Source organism: Artibeus jamaicensis, unplaced genomic scaffold (assembly GCF_021234435.1).
Source record: "Artibeus jamaicensis isolate MK-2021 breed Jamaican fruit bat unplaced genomic scaffold, CSHL_Jam_final scaffold_804, whole genome shotgun sequence".
NCBI classification, from domain to species: domain Eukaryota; kingdom Metazoa; phylum Chordata; class Mammalia; order Chiroptera; family Phyllostomidae; genus Artibeus; species Artibeus jamaicensis.
The window spans coordinates 603,079-621,234 of record NW_026522055.1 but is presented as its reverse complement, the minus strand read 5'-3'; the positions used below and the strand labels follow the sequence as shown (position 1 = coordinate 621,234).

At 52.2% G+C, this 18,156-nt stretch overlaps 2 protein-coding genes across 4 annotated transcripts; both read right to left on the bottom strand.

Annotated features, from left to right (window-relative positions):
- Positions 1 to 2,168: 2,168 nt before the first annotated feature.
- Positions 2,169 to 3,693, bottom strand: LOC119036075 (ferritin light chain). Its single transcript, XM_037128070.2, has 4 exons — positions 3,373 to 3,693; positions 3,060 to 3,206; positions 2,627 to 2,752; positions 2,169 to 2,457 (listed from the first exon to the last, which is right to left on the bottom strand). Exons 1-4 carry the CDS (start codon positions 3,472 to 3,474, stop codon positions 2,305 to 2,307), a joined length of 528 nt encoding a protein of 175 aa, XP_036983965.2. The 5' UTR covers positions 3,475 to 3,693; the 3' UTR covers positions 2,169 to 2,304.
- Positions 3,694 to 7,616: 3,923 nt separating this feature from the next.
- On the bottom strand, positions 7,617 to 11,669 carry BAX (BCL2 associated X, apoptosis regulator). Of its 3 annotated transcripts, XM_037130206.2 has the most exons (6): positions 11,584 to 11,669; positions 10,967 to 11,018; positions 10,709 to 10,858; positions 9,964 to 10,099; positions 8,273 to 8,377; positions 7,617 to 7,828 (listed from the first exon to the last, which is right to left on the bottom strand). In XM_037130206.2, the coding sequence occupies exons 1-6, from the start codon at positions 11,615 to 11,617 to the stop codon at positions 7,724 to 7,726; spliced, it is 582 nt and encodes a 193-aa protein (XP_036986101.2). In that variant the 5' UTR covers positions 11,618 to 11,669; the 3' UTR covers positions 7,617 to 7,723. The 3 variants fall into 3 exon arrangements, with proteins under 3 accessions (XP_036986101.2, XP_053515768.1, XP_036986785.2); XM_037130890.2 differs by lacking the exon at positions 10,967 to 11,018 and having other exon boundaries at positions 7,618 to 7,828; positions 11,584 to 11,662; XM_053659793.1 differs by lacking the exons at positions 10,709 to 10,858; positions 10,967 to 11,018 and having other exon boundaries at positions 11,584 to 11,657.
- Between the last annotated feature and the right edge of the window lie 6,487 nt (positions 11,670 to 18,156).

The following is an 18,156-nucleotide window of genomic DNA, read 5'->3' as shown; positions in this document are numbered from 1 at the left end:
TGATGTAGTTGGTTTGCAGTTGGGAGGAGGGGGGAGTGATCGAAGTGTGTGTGGACAATGAAACAGTACATCTATATTCAAGAATTCCACCCCCTGGCTGGTGTGGCTCGGTGGATGAAGCACCGGCCAGCAAACCAAAAGCTCATTGGTTCAATTCCTGTCAGGGTACATTCCTGGGTTGAGGCCCAGGTCCCCGGATGGGAGTGTGTGAGAGGCCACCAAACACTGTATCTGTCACAGATCAATGTTTCTCTCCCTCTTTTCCTCCTTCCCTCCCTTCTCTGAAAAAGAAATAAAATCTTTTAAAAAACATTTTATTTATTTATCTTTAGAGGGGAAAGGAAAGAGAAGAGAGAAACATCAATGTATGGTTGCCTTTCGTGCATCCCTTGCTGGGACCTGGTCTGCAGGGAACCGGCCTGCAACCCAGGCATGTGCCCTGACTGGGAATCAAACTGCGATTGTCTGGTTTGCAAGCCCGCACTCAATCCACTGAGCTACACCAGCCAGGGCTTATTTATCTTTAGAAGGGAAGGAGAAGAGGGAAACATCAATGTGTGGTTGCCTCTAGTGCGCCCCCTACTGGGGACCTGGCCTGGCCTGCAACCCAGGCATGTGCCCTGACCGGGAATCAAACTGCAATCCTTTCGTTCACAATCCGAAGCTCAATCCCCTGAGCTACACCAGCCAGGTGAAAAGAAATAAAATCTTTAAAAAATATAAAAACAAGAATCCCAGGTCTGGTCGGATGGGAGGGTTTGGTGCACCTCTCACCTAACCCTTCCCTCTTTCTGGCTTCTATCCACTTTCTCCTCCCTCCTTCTCCTACTTGTCCCCCGGCCCACCCCTGGGTCCCTGACTCCTGGTCTCATTCTGCTGTCGAGAAGATGCTCGAATTGCTGTTCTGGAATCCAGTTCTTTCAAGAGAAGGCACCTGTGTCTTGTTTAGTGGGGACGTAATTTGCCAGTGGCAAATATTTGCGGGAAGTGTTCTCTGACCAAAAAGGGCTGAGTCCCTGGGAAACCGGGAGCCATGCTCTTTAAATTCCTCCAGGTAGCAATAAGCAAGTGCTCAGGAACCAGAAGTATCTGCTACCTTATTGGAGGGCGCAGATACAGAACATTTGCATCATTGGGAAAGTTCTACAGGACAGTACTTGCTTAGGGCATGTCCCCAGGGCACTGTGGCTGCTGGCCTTTGACCATGCTGTCCCTTGGAGAGTTGTCTTTGGAAAAAATATTTTTCCTTTCAGCTGTAGTCTTCATTGGTCATAGAAACATCTCTGAATGAACTGCTTTGCAGGGCAGTATAAAAAGCTCCAATTGCCAATCGTCCTGTTAGGCACCCTGTGGCAGACACACCTGCCTCTCCCCCCTCAGAATCCCCCCCAGTCACCAGCACCAAAGTGCAGTGACAGCCAGGGCAGCAGGGTGCTGGGTGGACAAAACAACAGGTGTCCAGCAGCCACTTCCTTTTAAACCCAAGCAACAGCAGAGAAGGGCAGAGGTCAGCAATGACACCCTTTTGTAACTCAGACCCTTCTTCCAGCTTCTTCAGTTCCCATTTGTATAATTTGGCTCCAGTCACACTTCCCGGTTTCTGTGCCGGCCCCAACCCCTGGCTCAGCTCCTGTCCATCATGTGCTCCCAATGCTTCCCAATCACTTGACTGTTTCTGCCACTTGTGTGCCTTGAACTGGAGAAGAGGTAGCAAGCAGCCCTTGGAGCAGGTTGCATCTGGTGTGCCCCCTGCCTGTCATGGGCAATTTCCATACCAACATCCTCAACTCACCCATACAAAGGGGCTGACCTTCCTGGAAACAGCCAGACTCACTTCACTTTGGCACATCACTGGGCGACACACTAGAAGCTTATGGTTACTACCGGATACTGGGAACAGTGTGAGCTTGCAGCCACCAACCAGGTCCAGGTGGTGAATAAACTAGACCCTCCCTGCAGCTGGGGCTTCCCCCACCTAGGTGGGGCCGTTAGCCTGGCAAGCAGAGAACTGGCTACTGCCACACACCCTGGGGAGCTCCCCCCTCAGAACAGCTGGGCAAAGGCCTCTTCTCTGCCAGGCTGGTCCCCTTAGTCTGGTGAGAGTACATCCCATAGCACTGCCCAGAGAGCGCATGCACGCGCACACACACACACACAGACCCAGCAGCTGCTGCAAAAAGCTTTATTGTTTCCATTTGGTCCAATGCATGGGAGAGGGTTCCAGGGTTGTCAGGTTCAGACAAAAGCCAGACACCACGGAAATGCAGAGGGGCCTCTCAAAGGCCTCTGGGCTCCAAAGCCTTCCTAGTCGTGCTTGAGGGTGAGCCTTTCGAAGAGATACTCTCCCATCCCAGCCTGGGGGCCTCCCAGCCTGCGGATGTTAGTCAGGTGGTCGCCCATCTTCTTGAGGAGTTTCACCTCCTCGTCGAGGAAATGGTTCTCCAGGAAGTCACAGATCTGAGTGAAAGAAAGGAGAGAAAACTCTGCCACTGGTAGATAACAGCAGGACTGTTTGGGAAGTGCTATCAGTACCAAAACTCACCCGATGAGATCGAGACTTCGAAAACATAAGTTTCATTCCAGGGAAGGGTTTAGAATGATAGAGTTGGGTAAAGGGGGTACTCACATGAGGGTCTGTGCGGGTAGAAGCCAGGGCATGCAGATCCAAGAGGGCCTGGTTCAGGGTCTTCTCCAAGGCCAAGGCTGCTTCCATGGCGTCCTGAGTTTTACCCCACTCATCTTGGGAAGGCTTCTACATAGGAGACAGGGAAGGCTCAGAACGGGCCACATAACCCACAGAGAGCTAAAAACTATTCCATTCTCCCACAGGGCCTGCTCTGAGAGACGTCTATCACCTGCAGACCCCTACATATACACGGCCCGGGAGACCTGGCTGCGGACTCAGAACTGGCTGTGCTTACACTTCCAGCCACAATGAAGAACCCACTGGGGTCTGAAAGCCTCCCAGAAGCCCTCGAGGTGTTAAACCGCGAACGCAAAGGGGCCGGGGGCGCAGGGACTGCTGGGAAATGTAGTCCACAGGCCTACACCCTATTTACCGCCACATCCTGGAGAAGAATGCGGCCACCGCGCTGGTTTTGCAGCTTTAAGAGACGCTCAGAGCCCTCACGCTTCTCCTCCGACAACTCTCGGAAGAAGTGGCCCACGCCCTGCAGAGCCACATCGTCCCGGTCGAAATAGAAGCCCTGCGGGAAGAGATGGCAGAAAGAAGGGTTAGCGGGAGGCGAGGCCAGAAGCGCAGACTCCGCCCTCTGGCTACTCAGCAGGACAAAGAAGGCCAGCGCGTGCACAGAGGGCCAGATGTGCGCAGTTGTTGGGCATCGGGCCTGGGGGCATTCTGGGGACTCTTACCAGAGAGAGGTAGGTGTAGGAGGCCCGCAGATGCAGGTTGGCCAGGCGGTTGACGGCCGCCTCCACCTCGGTAGAATAATTCTGGCGAATTTGGGAGCTCATGGTTGTTCGGCAGTGAAGAATTAAGGTGGAAAAAACGGTGCCGGCTGGTCTCGGAGGCTGAGGAAAGCTGAGGTGGTTTCGAAGATAGTCACTAAAAAAAGGAGATGGAAGGGAGTTGGAAAAGAGGGGCGTCCCTAGGTCTGTTCCGTCCAAACCCTGTTGAAGCAAGAGACAGATCCCAGGACCGCCGAGAGCACTGTGAGAAGGACCGCTAGGCGGCTTCTTTTATAGCTTTGGTCCCCCGCAGGGGTGGAGCGATCGAGGAGAGCAATTGACCAATCAATGTTGGCGGTAGGTGGGGCCTGAGCCCGGAGTGACCAATCCAGAGCATATACATGTCCCACACCTCCAACCCAGAGTAGGGGAAGTCACGCGCCCGTAACTCGAGGTTGTTGTGAAATGGGGAATTAGTTGGGGGTGAGGGAGGGGCTGGGTGCAAGAATCTGCTGCTTTTGGGGGGTTGGGTCTCTGGTAGGTGGCAGATTAATGGGGACTCTGGGAGCCCTTTAAAGTGATGACCCTTTCCTGCGAACCACACGATGGAGGTTCGATTCCCAGTAAGGGCACATGCCTGGGTTGCAGGCCAGTTCCCTGCAGGCCAGTTCCCAGCAGGGGACGCACTAGAGGCAACCATACATCCATGTTTCTCTCCCTCTCTTCTTCCCTACCCCTCTAAAGATAAATAAATAAAAATTAAAAAATAAATAAATAAATAAAATCTTAAAAAAAAAAAAGCTAGAAAAAAAAAAATGATGACCCTTTTGCCCTGGGGTGTCTCAGTAAAGTTTTTTGGATTCTGGAGTTGTCTCTGAGAGCATGGACTTTTCTGGAGTCCCGGAATTCTTCCTCAGAGGTGCGGAGACCTTCAGATTATTGGGTTTGGGGGGATGCGCTGAGGGGTCCCCGAGTCATTGGATAGTCTCCAGGGCAGTGAGATCGTCCTTCAGTAGCATTGGGGATCTGGAGGATGGGTTGGTGGGGAGCCCTGGGGTTTGCTACAAGGTGGAGCTTTTTTTTTTGAAGCCTTCATGTTCACAATGGAATTTCCATTTTTCTGGAAAGTTTCTTAGGGCAGGTCTTTAGGTCCTTGAGGTGGTCTGCAAGATTAAAAGGGCAGTTGTTCTGGATCCTGGGGGCTCACCTCTAGGAGTTGGGGAGAAGGGTCTTTTTCGAAGCCTAGAAGGGGCTTTATTCAGAGGTAAAGGGGCTTGGAGAGCCCTTGAGAAACAGCCTGGGACCCTTTGGAATACCTTGGGGCTATTTCAGGGGTCCATTGTTTTTCTAAATGCCGAGACTGGGAGGCAGGAAATGGTATGTATAGAAGCTTTGGGGTGTCTCCAAGGCTGCTTTTCTGGGAGGCTGTTTTGAAGGGTTGGCCAGAGACGCTGGGAATTCTCTTTGGCTCCAAAGCAGCCTCTCTGAACTTGTTCCTCCCTTGTCTGCCACATGCTCCTTCTTTTCTAATTTTTTTAAAAAACTGATTTGAGAGACAGGGAGAGAAAGAGAAACAGAAATATCGATCTGTTTGTAGACAAAAAGGCGCCACACACACCACCTGATCAGCTTGGGAGGCCTGCATGGCGGCCTTATGCACACAAAGACCTAAAGTGACCACATAGGAGGGTCTGAAACTAACACTTATTAACTAAAAGCAGGTCATGGTGGGCAATAGCTGCCCTAGACTAGAATCTTCCCTGACAAAAGCCACTTTTTTTTTTTTTACTTTAATAGTCCCTGTGTATTGACATTTTGAATCTGTGATAACAGACTTTGGGAATGGCAGGTAACTTTCCTGTCTCCAAACCCCTGGGGCACAGCCAGGACACCGGGACACCAGACTGTAGTCCCCTCATTCATTCTGTTACTTGACGACTGTGGACTATCTTGTATCCATAAAAGAAGCATGTGTCATCCTGACTGGTGTGGCTCAGTTGGTTGGGCTTGTTCCCCGAAAAGTGGAAGGTCACGGGTTCCATTCCCCGTCAGGCACATGCCTGGGTTGGAGGTTCTGTGCCCAGTTGGGGCTCATGTGAGAGGCAACCGGTAGATGTTTCTCTCCCTCTCGTCCCTTCTAAGATAAATACTTTTTTTTTTAAAATTATGTGTGTATCATTTCACCTTTTATCCAACCTCAAAGGTTTCACGACCTCGTTTTCTCCCACTGCCCCAATCTGTCGCCAGTGGGGTTCATGTAACCCCATTATGCATCCACTTTTGATTGTAACCTATAAAATAAGGTACAAAACTGCCATTTTTTGGAGCATTTGCTCAATCCATTGCGATCTTACCCCCTGGCCATTGTCTTAAGTTTGGCTCAAATATTCTCACAAATATTCTCTCTACAAGTTTGATTGTTTCTTACATGGACAAGATGTTCCACAAATGTATTGCACTTATGTGTGGATTCTTGTATGTGCCTGACGGGATTGAACCGGCAACCTTGGTGTACCCAGACACAGCCCTAACCAACTGAGCTAAGTGGCCAGGGCATGTGTCCCTTCTGAGTCGCAATAAGAAGCCCTGGATGCTTGGGGCTGTGTGTCCTCGATCGAGGTACATTTTAAAACTGTACAAGGCCCAGAAGGGTCTAGGAGGCAGGGCTGGCTCACACCAGAACCCCGTTGTGGGGTGGGGGCGGACAGAACTTGACCCTAATGGAGGCTACCAGCAGGTTGAGGGGTCCGGGGAGAGGTCAGGGCCTGCCTTGCAATTGGAGGTAGACCGGGCAGCTGGCGGGGTGGCCCCTGAACAGGGAAGTGCCGAGCAGGGCTGTTGTGTGGGGTCCTCCCGGAGTATCTGGGCCAGAAGCCAGAGGAGCAGCAGTGCTGAGTCACGCTGAACTCAGCTCGGGAAGGGGCTCCCGCCCCCGCTCCTCGCTGACCTCATCTCCTGGTGGGCGGGCTGCTGTGTGGCTGAGACCCCGGGAACTAGGGCTGGCTGTCTCTCACCCAAGTCTGGCCCCCCTGGCCCCGTAGGGCGGCCTGGAGTTGGAGCGAGCTTTGTCTCTAAGCCTTACAGTCTTTTTAGTTCCCTTGGGCGGTTGTCTGTGGCCCTAGAGTCCCCTCTCTGCAGGCGGTGACTCAGCTCCCGGCTATCTTATCTGGCTGACATCTCTCTCACTCTCGCTCTCTGGGGACTGTCCATGGGGGAGGGGCCGTGGCCCCAGGCACACTGCCGCGGAGGGGACTGGGTTATACATTGACCAGCTCTGTGGAAGACCTTTAGCCTCAGGCTGGCCCCACCTAGGGAAGAACGTGCTCCCAGGTAGAGCAGGAAGGGGTGAGACAAAGCTGACCTGCAGCACGGAGATCCTGGAGCTCGGTGGAGGGCAAGACCCAGAGAGACTGGTAGAGGGACAGAAAGGAATAGAGACCGAGAATGAAGGGGACAGACACCTAGAAAGAGACGAGAGAACTAGCAAAAAGGGCCAATGATGTCCTTCAAGCCTCCTTCCGAATCCCTTTCCTGTGTAAACCTGCCAGGCCTCACACGGGCTTCCCTGGGCCCGCTCCTCGCCAGGAATGCCCCCACCGGTGGTGACTGGGCCGGACTCCAGAACTCCTCCTCTTCCTCCTCCTCCAGCTGTGCTTCCCGCCCCACAGCCTGTCAGTCTCCAGTGGTGGCCCCTCAACATAGGTTTGGACGCGGTCTCCTGCCTTGGACTCTCTGGTCCTACCCTCCTCTCAACCTTCCTACTTCCAGTAGCTTCCTAAGCCTCTCCAGGTCCAGGCAGCTCCTCTCCTCTCGCCTCCCCCCTGCTCCATCTCAGTCCTTTCCTTATGGTGGAGGTTGCCAGGCCCAGGGGGCCCGCACTGTCCCCTGCGGCCTTGTTCCCTCCCTCACCACCCTTCAGCCCTGGCTCCTCTTCCTGGTCAACACCCTAAGTGGTGACACATGTGATGCCAAGTCACCCTGGTTCCCGTCAGGACTGCAGGATCCTGGAAGGCAGGGCTGGAACCTAACCCGTCACTAACCCGCCGAAGGAATGGGGAACCCTCCGAACCCACGTGTCAGCAAGTGCGGCCTGATCTCCCGTGACAGCCAGTGGAGGGGGCCCAGTGACTCAAGACGCGGGGAGTGTGGCCCGAAAGAGGTTTATTGCCCCCCTCCCCGAAACCACTCCTTCCCACCCCACCCCCAATAATTACAAAAGTAAGAAAAAGACCCCTGACCCACAATCCCCACCCCTCCTGGGAAAAAAATGCCATAATTTATGCAGAAAAGACACAGTCCAAGGCAGCTGCCGGCCTCAGCCCATGTTCTTCCAGATGGTGAGCGAGGCGGTGAGCACTCCCGCCACAAAGATGGTCACTGTCTGCCACGTGGGTGTCCCGAAGTAGGAGAGGAGGGCGTCCTGGGGACGGGGACATCAGTCACTTCAGAGATTCGGCCGTGGGCCGATACATGAGGGGGGGACAAGGGGAGGTCGGAGGGCATGAGCAGGGACAAGGGCCTAAGACTAACAGGTACTAAAGAGCTGGGGTCAAAGGCTTATCAAAGAGCTTGAGGGATCCCAGAGGAAGTGGAGGCATCAGGGAGGGCACAAGGTATGAGTCAGGTCAAGGGTCACCGGGAGGTCAGAGGTCACAAAAAGGTCAGCAGGTTCCAGCTCAATCAAGGGTTGATAAGACACAAGGAAAACACATTACAAACCACATGCGATGGTCTGAAAATGGGTACGGGGGTGGGAGCACCACTGTGGAGGGGCCCAAGAAGGGCCCAAGAGTCCCAGAGAAGTGTGTCAAGAAGGCCCAAGAGTCCCAGAGAGGTGTGGAGGGGGGTGAGTTAGGGGCCTCACCCAACCACCCTGGTCCTGGATCCAGCCCAGCAGCCGCTCTCGAAGGAAGTCCAGGGTCCAGCCCATGATGGTCTTGATCAGCTCGGGCACTTTGGTGCACAGGGCCTGCGGAGGGAGGGCTGGGCCTTGGGAACTGGCCTTGTCAACTCCCTGCCTCCCTTCTCCCATCCCTGCAGTCTCTTTTCCACTCCCAGTCAGAGTGAGCTTCATATATTGTGAACTCGACTGTGCCACTGTCAACCGCCCTGCTCCCAAACCTTCCATGGCTCCCCAGTACCCTTGGGGATAAAGCAAAAGGCATAGATAACAGACAGCTCGGCCGTGTGAAGGCTGACTTAACAGCAACCAAATCTATGACTTTTCTGTGCTGCACTCACCTGCTCTCCTATCTTTATCCCCATCAAACCCACCTCCTGCCCCAGGCCCTTTGCACATGCTGATTCTGCTGCCTAAAAGGGTCTCCACCAAATGAACCTTCACTCAAGCTTCAAAGCTCAGGTCTAAGGTCACCTCCCCAGGGAAGGCTCTTCTGACCCTCAGGCCAGGTAAGACTCCACATCCTCCAGAGCCGCCGCCTGCTCTTCATCCTCCCGAACAACCCTTTCCCACCCCATCTGGCTGCTTCTCCCCGTCTGCGCTCCCCAGCTCATCCGCAGCCCCGCCATCACTGCAACTGCTGTCCCCATCACTTCCAGCACTCAACCCCCATTAGCTCAGTCTTTCAGAGACATCAAGAAATCTATCTCGCCACCTTCAGTGCTACCGCCTGAGTCCAGGTGAGTAGCTGTTTACAGAGACTATGACAGGTGCCCCTCACCAGCTTCCCGGGTTTGGCCCTTGTGCTCCATTATCCCTTTTTCTACCCGAGATGACCAGAACACTTTGCTGGAATTCCCTCCCCCAACAGTTTGTCATGACAATCTCCAGAGACAACGTAAGACAATTTCAAAATGAACAACCATCCACCGGCAACCTCAATTCTGCAGTGAGCATTTGACCACACTTGCTAGAATATTTTTCTTTTTTTCCAGAATAGTATTTTAAATTTCTAAATCAGGTCACCTCATTCTCCTGTTTAAAAACAGCCAATGGCCCTGCTGCACTCAGAGTAAAGCTGAAGTCCTTCCATGGCCCCATAAGACCCCTCCCAATCTGCCCTCATCTCTGCCCAATTCTCCCTCTGATCTCACCACATGGGCCTCTTCATTGCCCTGGGCCCACCAGGCCTTGGTCTCACCTCAGGGCCTTTGCACTTGCTGTGCCCACTACCAGATACCTCCCCGGGACCCTCATACATCACTGCATCTTTCTTGTCACTCTGCCTTTGGCTTCAATGCCACCTCCTCTTAGAAGACTTTCCTGATCGCTGTGCACAATCGCATCACCCTAGCTTCCTGCTCCCAGCACTCGCCCTTCAAGACGGGCTCTTGGAGAGTGGACAACTAGCCTGCTTTTTGCATTGCTGTGTCCTGGGTGCGGAGTACAGGCCTGGCACATAGTAGGCCCAACACATGTCTGCTGAATGAATAAATGAATGAAGGAGCAGACAGCCGGCTCTGATAGCTCTCTGTTTCTGGTCCTTCTGGGCTGCCACCAGGGTTGACCTCACCACTCCCAGGCCCCCTGCAGGTTCAAGGGGAACCCCCCCCCCACCCCGCCCCAGCCGGGCCCAGCACCCTGCACCTGCGCACCTTGAGCACCAGTTTGCTGGCAAAGTAGAAGAGGGCGACAACCCGGCCCCAGTTGAAGTTGCCGTCGGAAAACATTTCAGATGCCACTCGGAAAAACACCTCGCGGGGAGAGTCTGTGTCCACGGCCGCGATCATCCTGCAGGGAAGGGGGAGCTGGTGCTGGGGAGGGATCAGGCAGAGCGTGGAAACACTGGCATCCACCCCATACCAAAGATAAGAAAACTGAGGCCCAAGACACACCGAAATATAAAGCAACAGGCTGACGTGGAGGGAAGGGGCAAGACGGACACTCGGGAAAGTGGGAGAAATGACTTCCTGAAGGAGGGTTTTAAAATCCTGGGGGAGGGCTAGGAGTTGAAGAGTTGTTGAGTTGAGCCCTGGCTGGTGTAGCTCAGTGGATTGAGCGCGGGCCTGCGAACCAGACAATCGCGGTTCGATTCCCAGTCAGGGCACATGCCAGGGTTGCAGGCAGGTTCCCTGCAGGCCAGTTCCCAGCAGGGGACGCAAGAAAGGCAACCATACATTGATGTTTCTCTCCCTCTCTCCTTCCCTTCCCCTCTAAAGATAAATAAATAAAATCTTTAAAAAAGCACCACTTTAAAAAAAAAAAAGAGTTGTTGAGTTGAGTGGCGGGGCCCTGGACCCCTGGGTCTGAGGGAAATGGGGGCTGTGGGCCTGGACTCAGTGCTCCTAAGGAAAGAGGGGGTTGGGAGCTGGGACTCCTGGGCCCCGGGGGTTGCCACACCTCTGGAGTTCCACATTACTGTCCAGCTCATCTCCGATGCGCTTGAGACAATCGCTCAGTTTCTTGGTGGATGCATCCGGGGGCACCCTGGGCTCCAGGGCCAGCTCGGATGTGTCTCCCCCAATTCTCCCTGCTCGATCCCGGATGAAACTAGAGTGGGAATGGAGGGGAGGGTGGTACAGAATCAGAAACGGGGGGGGGGGGGGGGGGGGCGTCACTCCTCAAATCTGCTCTGCAATAATCAGACCTCACACTCACCCCTGAAGTAAAAGGGCCCCTGTCTTCATGATCTGCTCAGAGCTGGTGGGCCCTAGAGGAGAGAGGAGGGAAGACGTGCCTGGACTCATGGGCCCTAGGGGAACTGGAGTGAGTCAGGATCCCTGACAGAGGACAAAGCTAGGGGGCCCTCGATTACTGGGTCCCTAGTAGACGAAGTCACTGGGAGCCCAGACAACTTGAGTCTCTGATGGAGAAAGGGGCAGGGAGCGTAGGCCTGTATCCTATAGTCTTCCGGGAGAGGAAGCTCAAGGAACACTTAAAGCATCCTGGCCTGAGGGGACAGAGGGGAGACGCGCCCCTCCCACCAGGAAGTGGTGCCAGCGACAAGCCCAGGCTTGCCCCGGGGTTTGAATTCTGGGGTCTCCAGCTGCTCGGGGGTCCCAGAGCTCCAGCCAGGAAGGGATCGGGGTGCGGAGGACAGAGAACCGGGGAACCTCGGGGAAGGAGGGAGCTCGAAGCTGCCTGGCAGCACCCGATCCGGGAGTTTCTGACCCGGAGTGCTCGGAGAACGCACGCCCCGAGACCGGCAGGCGAGATCGTGGGGCCGGCCGGCGAGGGGATCGCCCCCCCTCCCGCCCGTCTACCTCCTGCCTCACCCCCGTCTCTGGGTTGCTCCCCGGACCCGTCCATCACCGCCGCTCCCGCCGCAGCTCTCGCCGGGTCTGCCCAGGCGGCTGCAGCACGCCCCCAGTCACGTGAGCGTCCCGCTGAGCGTGCGTCCACTCACGTGACTGCCCCGCAAAATGGCCGCCGTGGGCCTCTGCCCCGCAGAGCCATAGGCTCAGGTCGCGGCACCTGTCTCGCGCAGCACCTACTTCGACCGTCCGTCGTCGCCTGACTGTCCAATCAGCACTGCCCTTTAGGAGCCCCTCGCGGCGCCATTCCGCTGGCCACCCATTCTGTTGCAGCTATAGCTTTCATTCATTCGTTTGTTCGTTCACTGCAATCTTTTCAGAAGTTTCCGGGGTACTTGAACTCTCCCAGGGTAGAAGAAACATCGAGTAGACAGCAGACAGGAACAGCGGAGGGCAAAAACCGCATTCGCTGAAGCAGGACGTCTCTTAATGGCTATGAATGACTATGGGTGTTTGTGTGAAAAATAAAAGGGAGTATCTTCGAAAGTGGCAAAACTAATCTCTAGTGATACATCGGGAGGGTATGGACAGGGTGGGGCCCTGAGAGGCTCCTCGGGTGCCCGAAATGTGCGAGATCTTGATCTGGGTGGTGATTGCCTGCCTCTGCATACATGTGAAAATTCACTGGTCCTGGAGGGGTAGCTCAGTTGGTTAGAGCGTGGTTCCCCCATAGCCAAGGTTGCAGTTTGATCTCTGGTCAGGGAACACACGAGAAGCAAACAATGAATGCATACATAAATAAGTGTAACAACAAATCTATGTCTCTCTAAAAATCAACAAAATGTATTAAATAAATATAAAAATTCATTCAACTGTACACATAAGAACAATAAAGTGCATCTAACTATGCATTTTAATATATGGAATTATTATATCTCCCTTTAAAAAGAAATAATAAGAAAAAAGAACTTGGCCCAGCTTGTGTAGCTCAGTGGATTGAGTGCCAGCCTGCAAAACAAAGGGTCGTGGGTTCAATTCCCAGTCAGGGCACATGCCTGGGTTGCGTGCTGGCCAGGCCAGGTCACCAGTAGGGGGCGTGCCAGAGGAACCACACATTGATGTTTCTCTCCCTCTCTTTCTCCCTTCCTTCCTCTGTCTAAAACAAATGAATAAAATCTTAAAGAAAAGAAAAAAGAACTTGCATTAGAAAAGTAGACTGGAGTCAGATGATGAAGGGTTTGGGCATATACGAGGAGGGATCTATGTCCCAAGGGTGGCTGAGAGCCATGGCAATTGAAGATTGTAGGAGCTCCAGCCCATCAGCCTAGCATCAGCGGGAACACAGTCTGATGCAGTCAAGTTTATCGGACTCATTGCGACGATGGAGTCTGCACAAGAGAAACTATAGAGCATCTTGACAAACAAGGAGAAGGTAGGCTTGTTACAGAATGTGGAGGAAGCGTGGAATTTAGGTAACAAGGAGATGAGAGGCTCAGGGCAAAGCAGGGTCGACATCAGATGTGGACTGTGAAAAAGAACCGGCGTCCTCTGCCCTTGAAAACTAGAAGATGAGTGCAGACAATAAGTGTCAGGTCGTCCAGAAACCCTTTGAGACCATGCTCCTGGGTCGGAAATCGAGGCTGCTCCTCTGTATCAGATGGCCGAGACAGGCGAGATTTGCATGTTTTCTGTTTACTGATGGAATTTCCAGCACTGCATGGTTTTACAGGACAAAGTTTCTCTGTGAATAAGAAAATGTATACTTCCCAGACTGGTGTGGGAGAGAGGGAGAGAAACATCACTGTATGGTTGCCTCTCATGCACCCCCTACTGGGGACCTGGCACACAACCCAGGCATGTGCCCTGACTGGGAACTGAACCAGCAACCCTTTGCTTTGGAGTCCCAAACTCAATCCATTGAGCCACACCAGCCAGGGCTGCTTACTATTAACTTCAAAGATGGCTTTATGTATGGCTGTTATTTGAACCCAAAGAATTAGCCTTCCCTCTACCTCAGTAACTGAATTGGGAAAGAGGTTTTTTTGTTTTGGAGAGAGTTTTTAATGCAGCCACAGACTTTAAAAAAAAAGATTTTATTTATCTTTAGAGGGGAAGGGAAGGAGAGAGGGAGAGAAATATCAATGTATGGTTATGTCTCGTGTGTCCCCTGCTGGGAACTGGCCTGCAACCCAGACATGTGCCCTAACTGGGAATCGAACCATGATCCTTTGGGTCACAGGTCTGTGCTCAATCCACCGAGCTACACCAGCCAGGGCTACAGACTTTTAAAGAGTACAGCTGGTGAGTAGAGGGGAGAAGACTTTTCAGATAACTCTGCAGTCAAAGTTGTCTACAATAATAAAGACGCTGTGTTGAAACCACAAGGCCCACTTCCACCATGGACCCCGCTGATTGTCACCCCTAGGACTCATGCCCCTCCCATACTGAATAGGACTGACCAGCCAACTAACAGGGTATTGTGGGAATGACAGAGTGTAAGTCCAAGAATGGGTCACTAAAAGTCACTGAGGCCCTGGCTGATTGAGCACCAGCCTGCGAACCCGAACGTGGCTGGTTCAACTCCTGGTCAGGGAACGTGCCTGGGTTATCATCCAGGTCCCCAGTAGGGGGCAAATGAGAGGCAACTGACCTGTCTCCTCACACATTACTGTTTCACTCTCTTTTTCCCTACCTTCCACCTTTCAAACTCTTTAAAAAAGAAGTCACTGCAACCCTTCCTTGCTCTCTAGTAAACCACCTGCTATGAGGGGACACAGCTGCCATGTCGTGAGGACACTGAATGCCATTGTCCTCTGGAGAAACACCTGCAAGTCCTCCAGCCACGTGAGTGACCCTCTTTGGAAGCACATGCTCCAGCCCCAGTCAAGCCTTCAGATGACAGCTGACCGCACCAACATCCTGACGGCAACCAAGAGTTTTTTTAAAAAGATTTTATTTATTTTTAGACAGAGGAGAAGGGAGGGAGAAAGGGAGAGATACACTGATGTGGGAGAGAGACATCAATGGGCCGCCTCTAGCACCGCCCCCACCTGGGCACCTGGCCCACAACCCAGGCGCGTGCCCTGACTGGGAAGCGAACCAGTGAGCTTTCAATGCGCAGGCCAACGTGCCATCCACTGAGCCACACCAGCCAGGGCACTCCCGAGAGATCTTAAGTCCAAACCACTCAGCTAAGCCACTTGTGGATTTCTGACTCTCAGAAATTGTGTGAGATAATAAGCATTTATTGTTGCTTTAAGCTACCAAGTCTGCTACTCAGCAATGGAAAATCAATACACCTAGGGTAAGTACAGCCGAGGGACAGAGGAGGAAGTCAAAGCCCGGTGAGGGAGATGGACCTGCGGAAGTTGCACAGTGCGTAGGATTTGGGGGGTTCCAGTTCCCCTTAGTCACCTTAAAAATGAATTGACCTGTCATATTGTAAAAGTTATACCAGTGTTCCCGGTCAGCTACTGCCATGTAAACAATCAGCCCAAAGGTTAGTGGTTTACTTTTTATTTTTTGGTATTTTTAAAACTTACTGATTTTAATCCTGGCTGATGTAGCTCAGTGGATGGAGCGCGGGCCTGCGAACTAAGGGATCATGGTTCTATTCCCAGTCAGGGCACGAGCCTGGGTTGCAGGCCAGTGCCCAGCAGGGGGCGCATGAGAGGCCACCATACATTGAGATTTCTCTCCCTCTCTTCCCCTCTAAAAATAAATGAATAAAATCTTAAAAAAAAAAACAACCCAACAACTTACTGATTTTAGAGAGAGGGAGAAAGGGGAAGAGAGAGAGAAACATCGATTTGTTGTTCCACTTACTTATGCACTCATTGGCTGATTCTCCTAGGTGTCCTGCCCAGGGATCAAACCTGCAACCTTGGCCTGTCATGACAATGCTCTACCCCACTGAGCTAACGGGCCTGGCGAACTTTCACGGCTTAAAACAACCATCATTTTATTATTTTTCATAGGCCTATGGGTCATGACTTTGGGAAAGGCCTACAGGGATTCGATCAGAATATGACTGAACATCTGCTTTCCTGGAGCCTCACGGCTTTCCACGCAACTTCGTGTGGCTTAGGCTGGGCTTCCTCATAGCGTGGTGGTTGCTGGGAAGCTGATCCCTGGCCTGATGGCTGAAGGTTTCGAGTAGAAGATTTCAGCTCACAAGGAATGGCACGGCATCTCCTGACCTCTGAGAAGTCACGCGGCATCACTTCCACCGTGTTCCACTGGCCACCAGGGAGCCGTGGGCCCACTTCATTTCAAGGGAAGGGGAAGTGAGTGGAGACAGGAGACATCTCTGGAAAATGCAAGGTGGCTCCGCTGCTTCAGCAAAAGCTAACAAAACTGGTTTGAACAACACAGAAGTTCATTTCCCTCTCCTGTTCCAGTGCAAGAATATGCAACCCCATCTGATATTTACCGTTAATGCTCCAGTGTCAGGAACCAAAATGGTTAATTTTACGTGCCAACTTGGCTGGGCCACAGGGTGCCCAGATATTTGGTCTAACCTTATTCTGGGTGTTTCTGGATCAGATGAACATTTACAGCTAAGTAAAGCAGATTGCAGGCCCTAATGTGGGTGGACGTTGTCCAATCAGTTGAAGGTGTGAATAAAACAGAAAAGTTGACCCTACTGTGACCCCACTCTGAATGAGAAAGAATTCTTTCTGCCTGGCAGCTTTGGAACTAGGACATCAGCTTCCTTCCTTGGGACTCAATCTGAAATATCGGCTCTTTCTGCGTCTTGAGTTGCGGGCCTTGAGGCGAGAAGTATACCATCAGCTTTCCCAGTCTTGGACTGGAACTAAACATCAGCTCTCCTGGGTCTCCAGTTTGCTGGAGATTCAGCCTGCAGATCTTGGGGCACAACTATCTTCATAGTGATGTCTTTCTTCTATCCTTCTGGCCTTTGGCTCCACCATGTACAACATATGGCTTCCTTCTCACAGTGTAAGATGTCACACCAGTGCTCAACATTACACCCCACTCCAGGGGCAGGAAGTGAGAGATTGGAAAAGAATCTACCCTTCTCGCCTTTTAAGGCCATAACTCAGATGCTGCACATACCTCATTGGCCAGAAGCTAGTCACATGGCAAGAAACTAGCTGCAAGGGAGCCAGGGAAATGTAGTTTTCAGCTGTACAGCCATGTGTCCAGAGTAGCCTCCCTCTCATTGGTGAATGATTTTTAAGGGGACATCTAGCCATCTCTGCCTCTCCATTAAAGATTGAAACCAAGCAAGCAGAGGGCTGACACCAATGTGGTGGTAGGCGAATGATGCGTTAGGGGACTGAGAATAGCAAGCAACAGTTCTGACTGGTGTAGCTCACTAGATTGAGCGTCCAATCACTGGTTCAATTCCCAGTCAGGGCACATGCCTGGGTTGCAGGCCAAGTCCCCAGTAGAGGGTGCATGAGAAGCAACCACACACTGATATTTCTCTCCATATCTTTCTACCTCTCTTCCCCTCATTAAAAATAAATTTTAAAAATCTTAAAAAAAAAAAAAAAGAATAGCAAGCAAATAGAAAATTCTTTTGATGATGTCTAGTCTCTCCATGTTCTCTAATTTCTACCAAATTGCTTATGGGCTCAAAGTGTGAGTTATTAGTGTCATAAACCAAATATATTCATCTTCCTTTCTGGAGCCTGGTAGAATTATACTTACTGGACGCTCTGTGGTTCATTGAGGTAACATGCCTAGTTTTGACCAAGAAATTGTAAGAGGTGACATATGTCATCTCCATGTCAGATCATTTAAGTGTTGCTATAAGAACTTCCAGGGTGTTCTTTCCTTGGCCACAGTGACTAGCAGGATTCCAGATTATAATGGTTCTGTCAGCCTGGGTGCCGGTAATATACCACTCAGAATCCTCAGCCAATACACAATGTGAATGAGAAAACAAAAAACAAAAAACCTCGTTATGCTGAGATTTGGGGGGTGTTTCTCACTGCAGCATAACCTAACCTGTACTCGCTTCTGTTGAAAGCAGGAAAAGTTAGATCTTGCCTGGAGCACAGAGTTCACCCTCACTGGCTGGCTAAGCACCTACTTATAGCCCCTACACTGCTGGTAATTTGGGTGGGAATGCCCTCACCCCTACTACACAGAGGGACATATGACCCATGCTTTGCTAACAAGGCTATTGAAATACTTGTGAAGGCAAATCTCTTCCCTGTTGAAATAACTCTCTGTACCTTAACGGAGGCCTGGGGTTTCCGGAGGCCAATACGGCAGAGGCCTGACCTTTGATCGAAGGACCAACAGCTAATGTGTGTTGAGAACCTGCTGTGTGGTATGGGCTGTTCACGTACCACCCCACTTAATTCTCACTGAGCGGGGTTAGTACCATCTCTCCCCTTAACTGATGAGGAGAGCATGGAAGAGAGGCCGGGGTAAGTGCAGTTAGCGACACCTCCCACCCACCCACTATTTCCTGACCAAGGCCACGCAGGCCAACCGGGCACCTGCCGACAGGTGTTTGCTCCAAGAGCTTGTGGGAAACGTGGTCCTGACCCCGCCTTCCTCCCCCTCCCCACCTCCTTCCACCCAGTTTGTTCTCTAGTGACCCCTGAGATGGTG

Excerpts from the sequence above, each read along its gene's own strand:
- LOC119036075 (XM_037128070.2), bottom strand. The coding sequence starts at position 3,474 with ATGAGCTCCCAAATTCGCCAGAATTATTCTACCGAGGTGGAGGCGGCC. Across the intron at positions 3,207-3,372 it reads CCTACACCTACCTCTCTCTG|GGCTTCTATTTCGACCGGGA; the intron begins GTAAGAGTCCCC and ends CTCTTCCCGCAG. Across the intron at positions 2,753-3,059 it reads TTCTTCTCCAGGATGTGGCG|AAGCCTTCCCAAGATGAGTG; the intron begins GTAAATAGGGTG and ends TCTCCTATGTAG.
- BAX (XM_037130206.2), bottom strand. The coding sequence starts at position 11,617 with ATGGACGGGTCCGGGGAGCAACCCAGAGACGGGG. Across the intron at positions 11,019-11,583 it reads GGAGCAACCCAGAGACGGGG|GGCCCACCAGCTCTGAGCAG; the intron begins GTGAGGCAGGAG and ends TCTCTCCTCTAG. Across the intron at positions 10,100-10,708 it reads AGTAATGTGGAACTCCAGAG|GATGATCGCGGCCGTGGACA; the intron begins GTGTGGCAACCC and ends CCTTCCCTGCAG.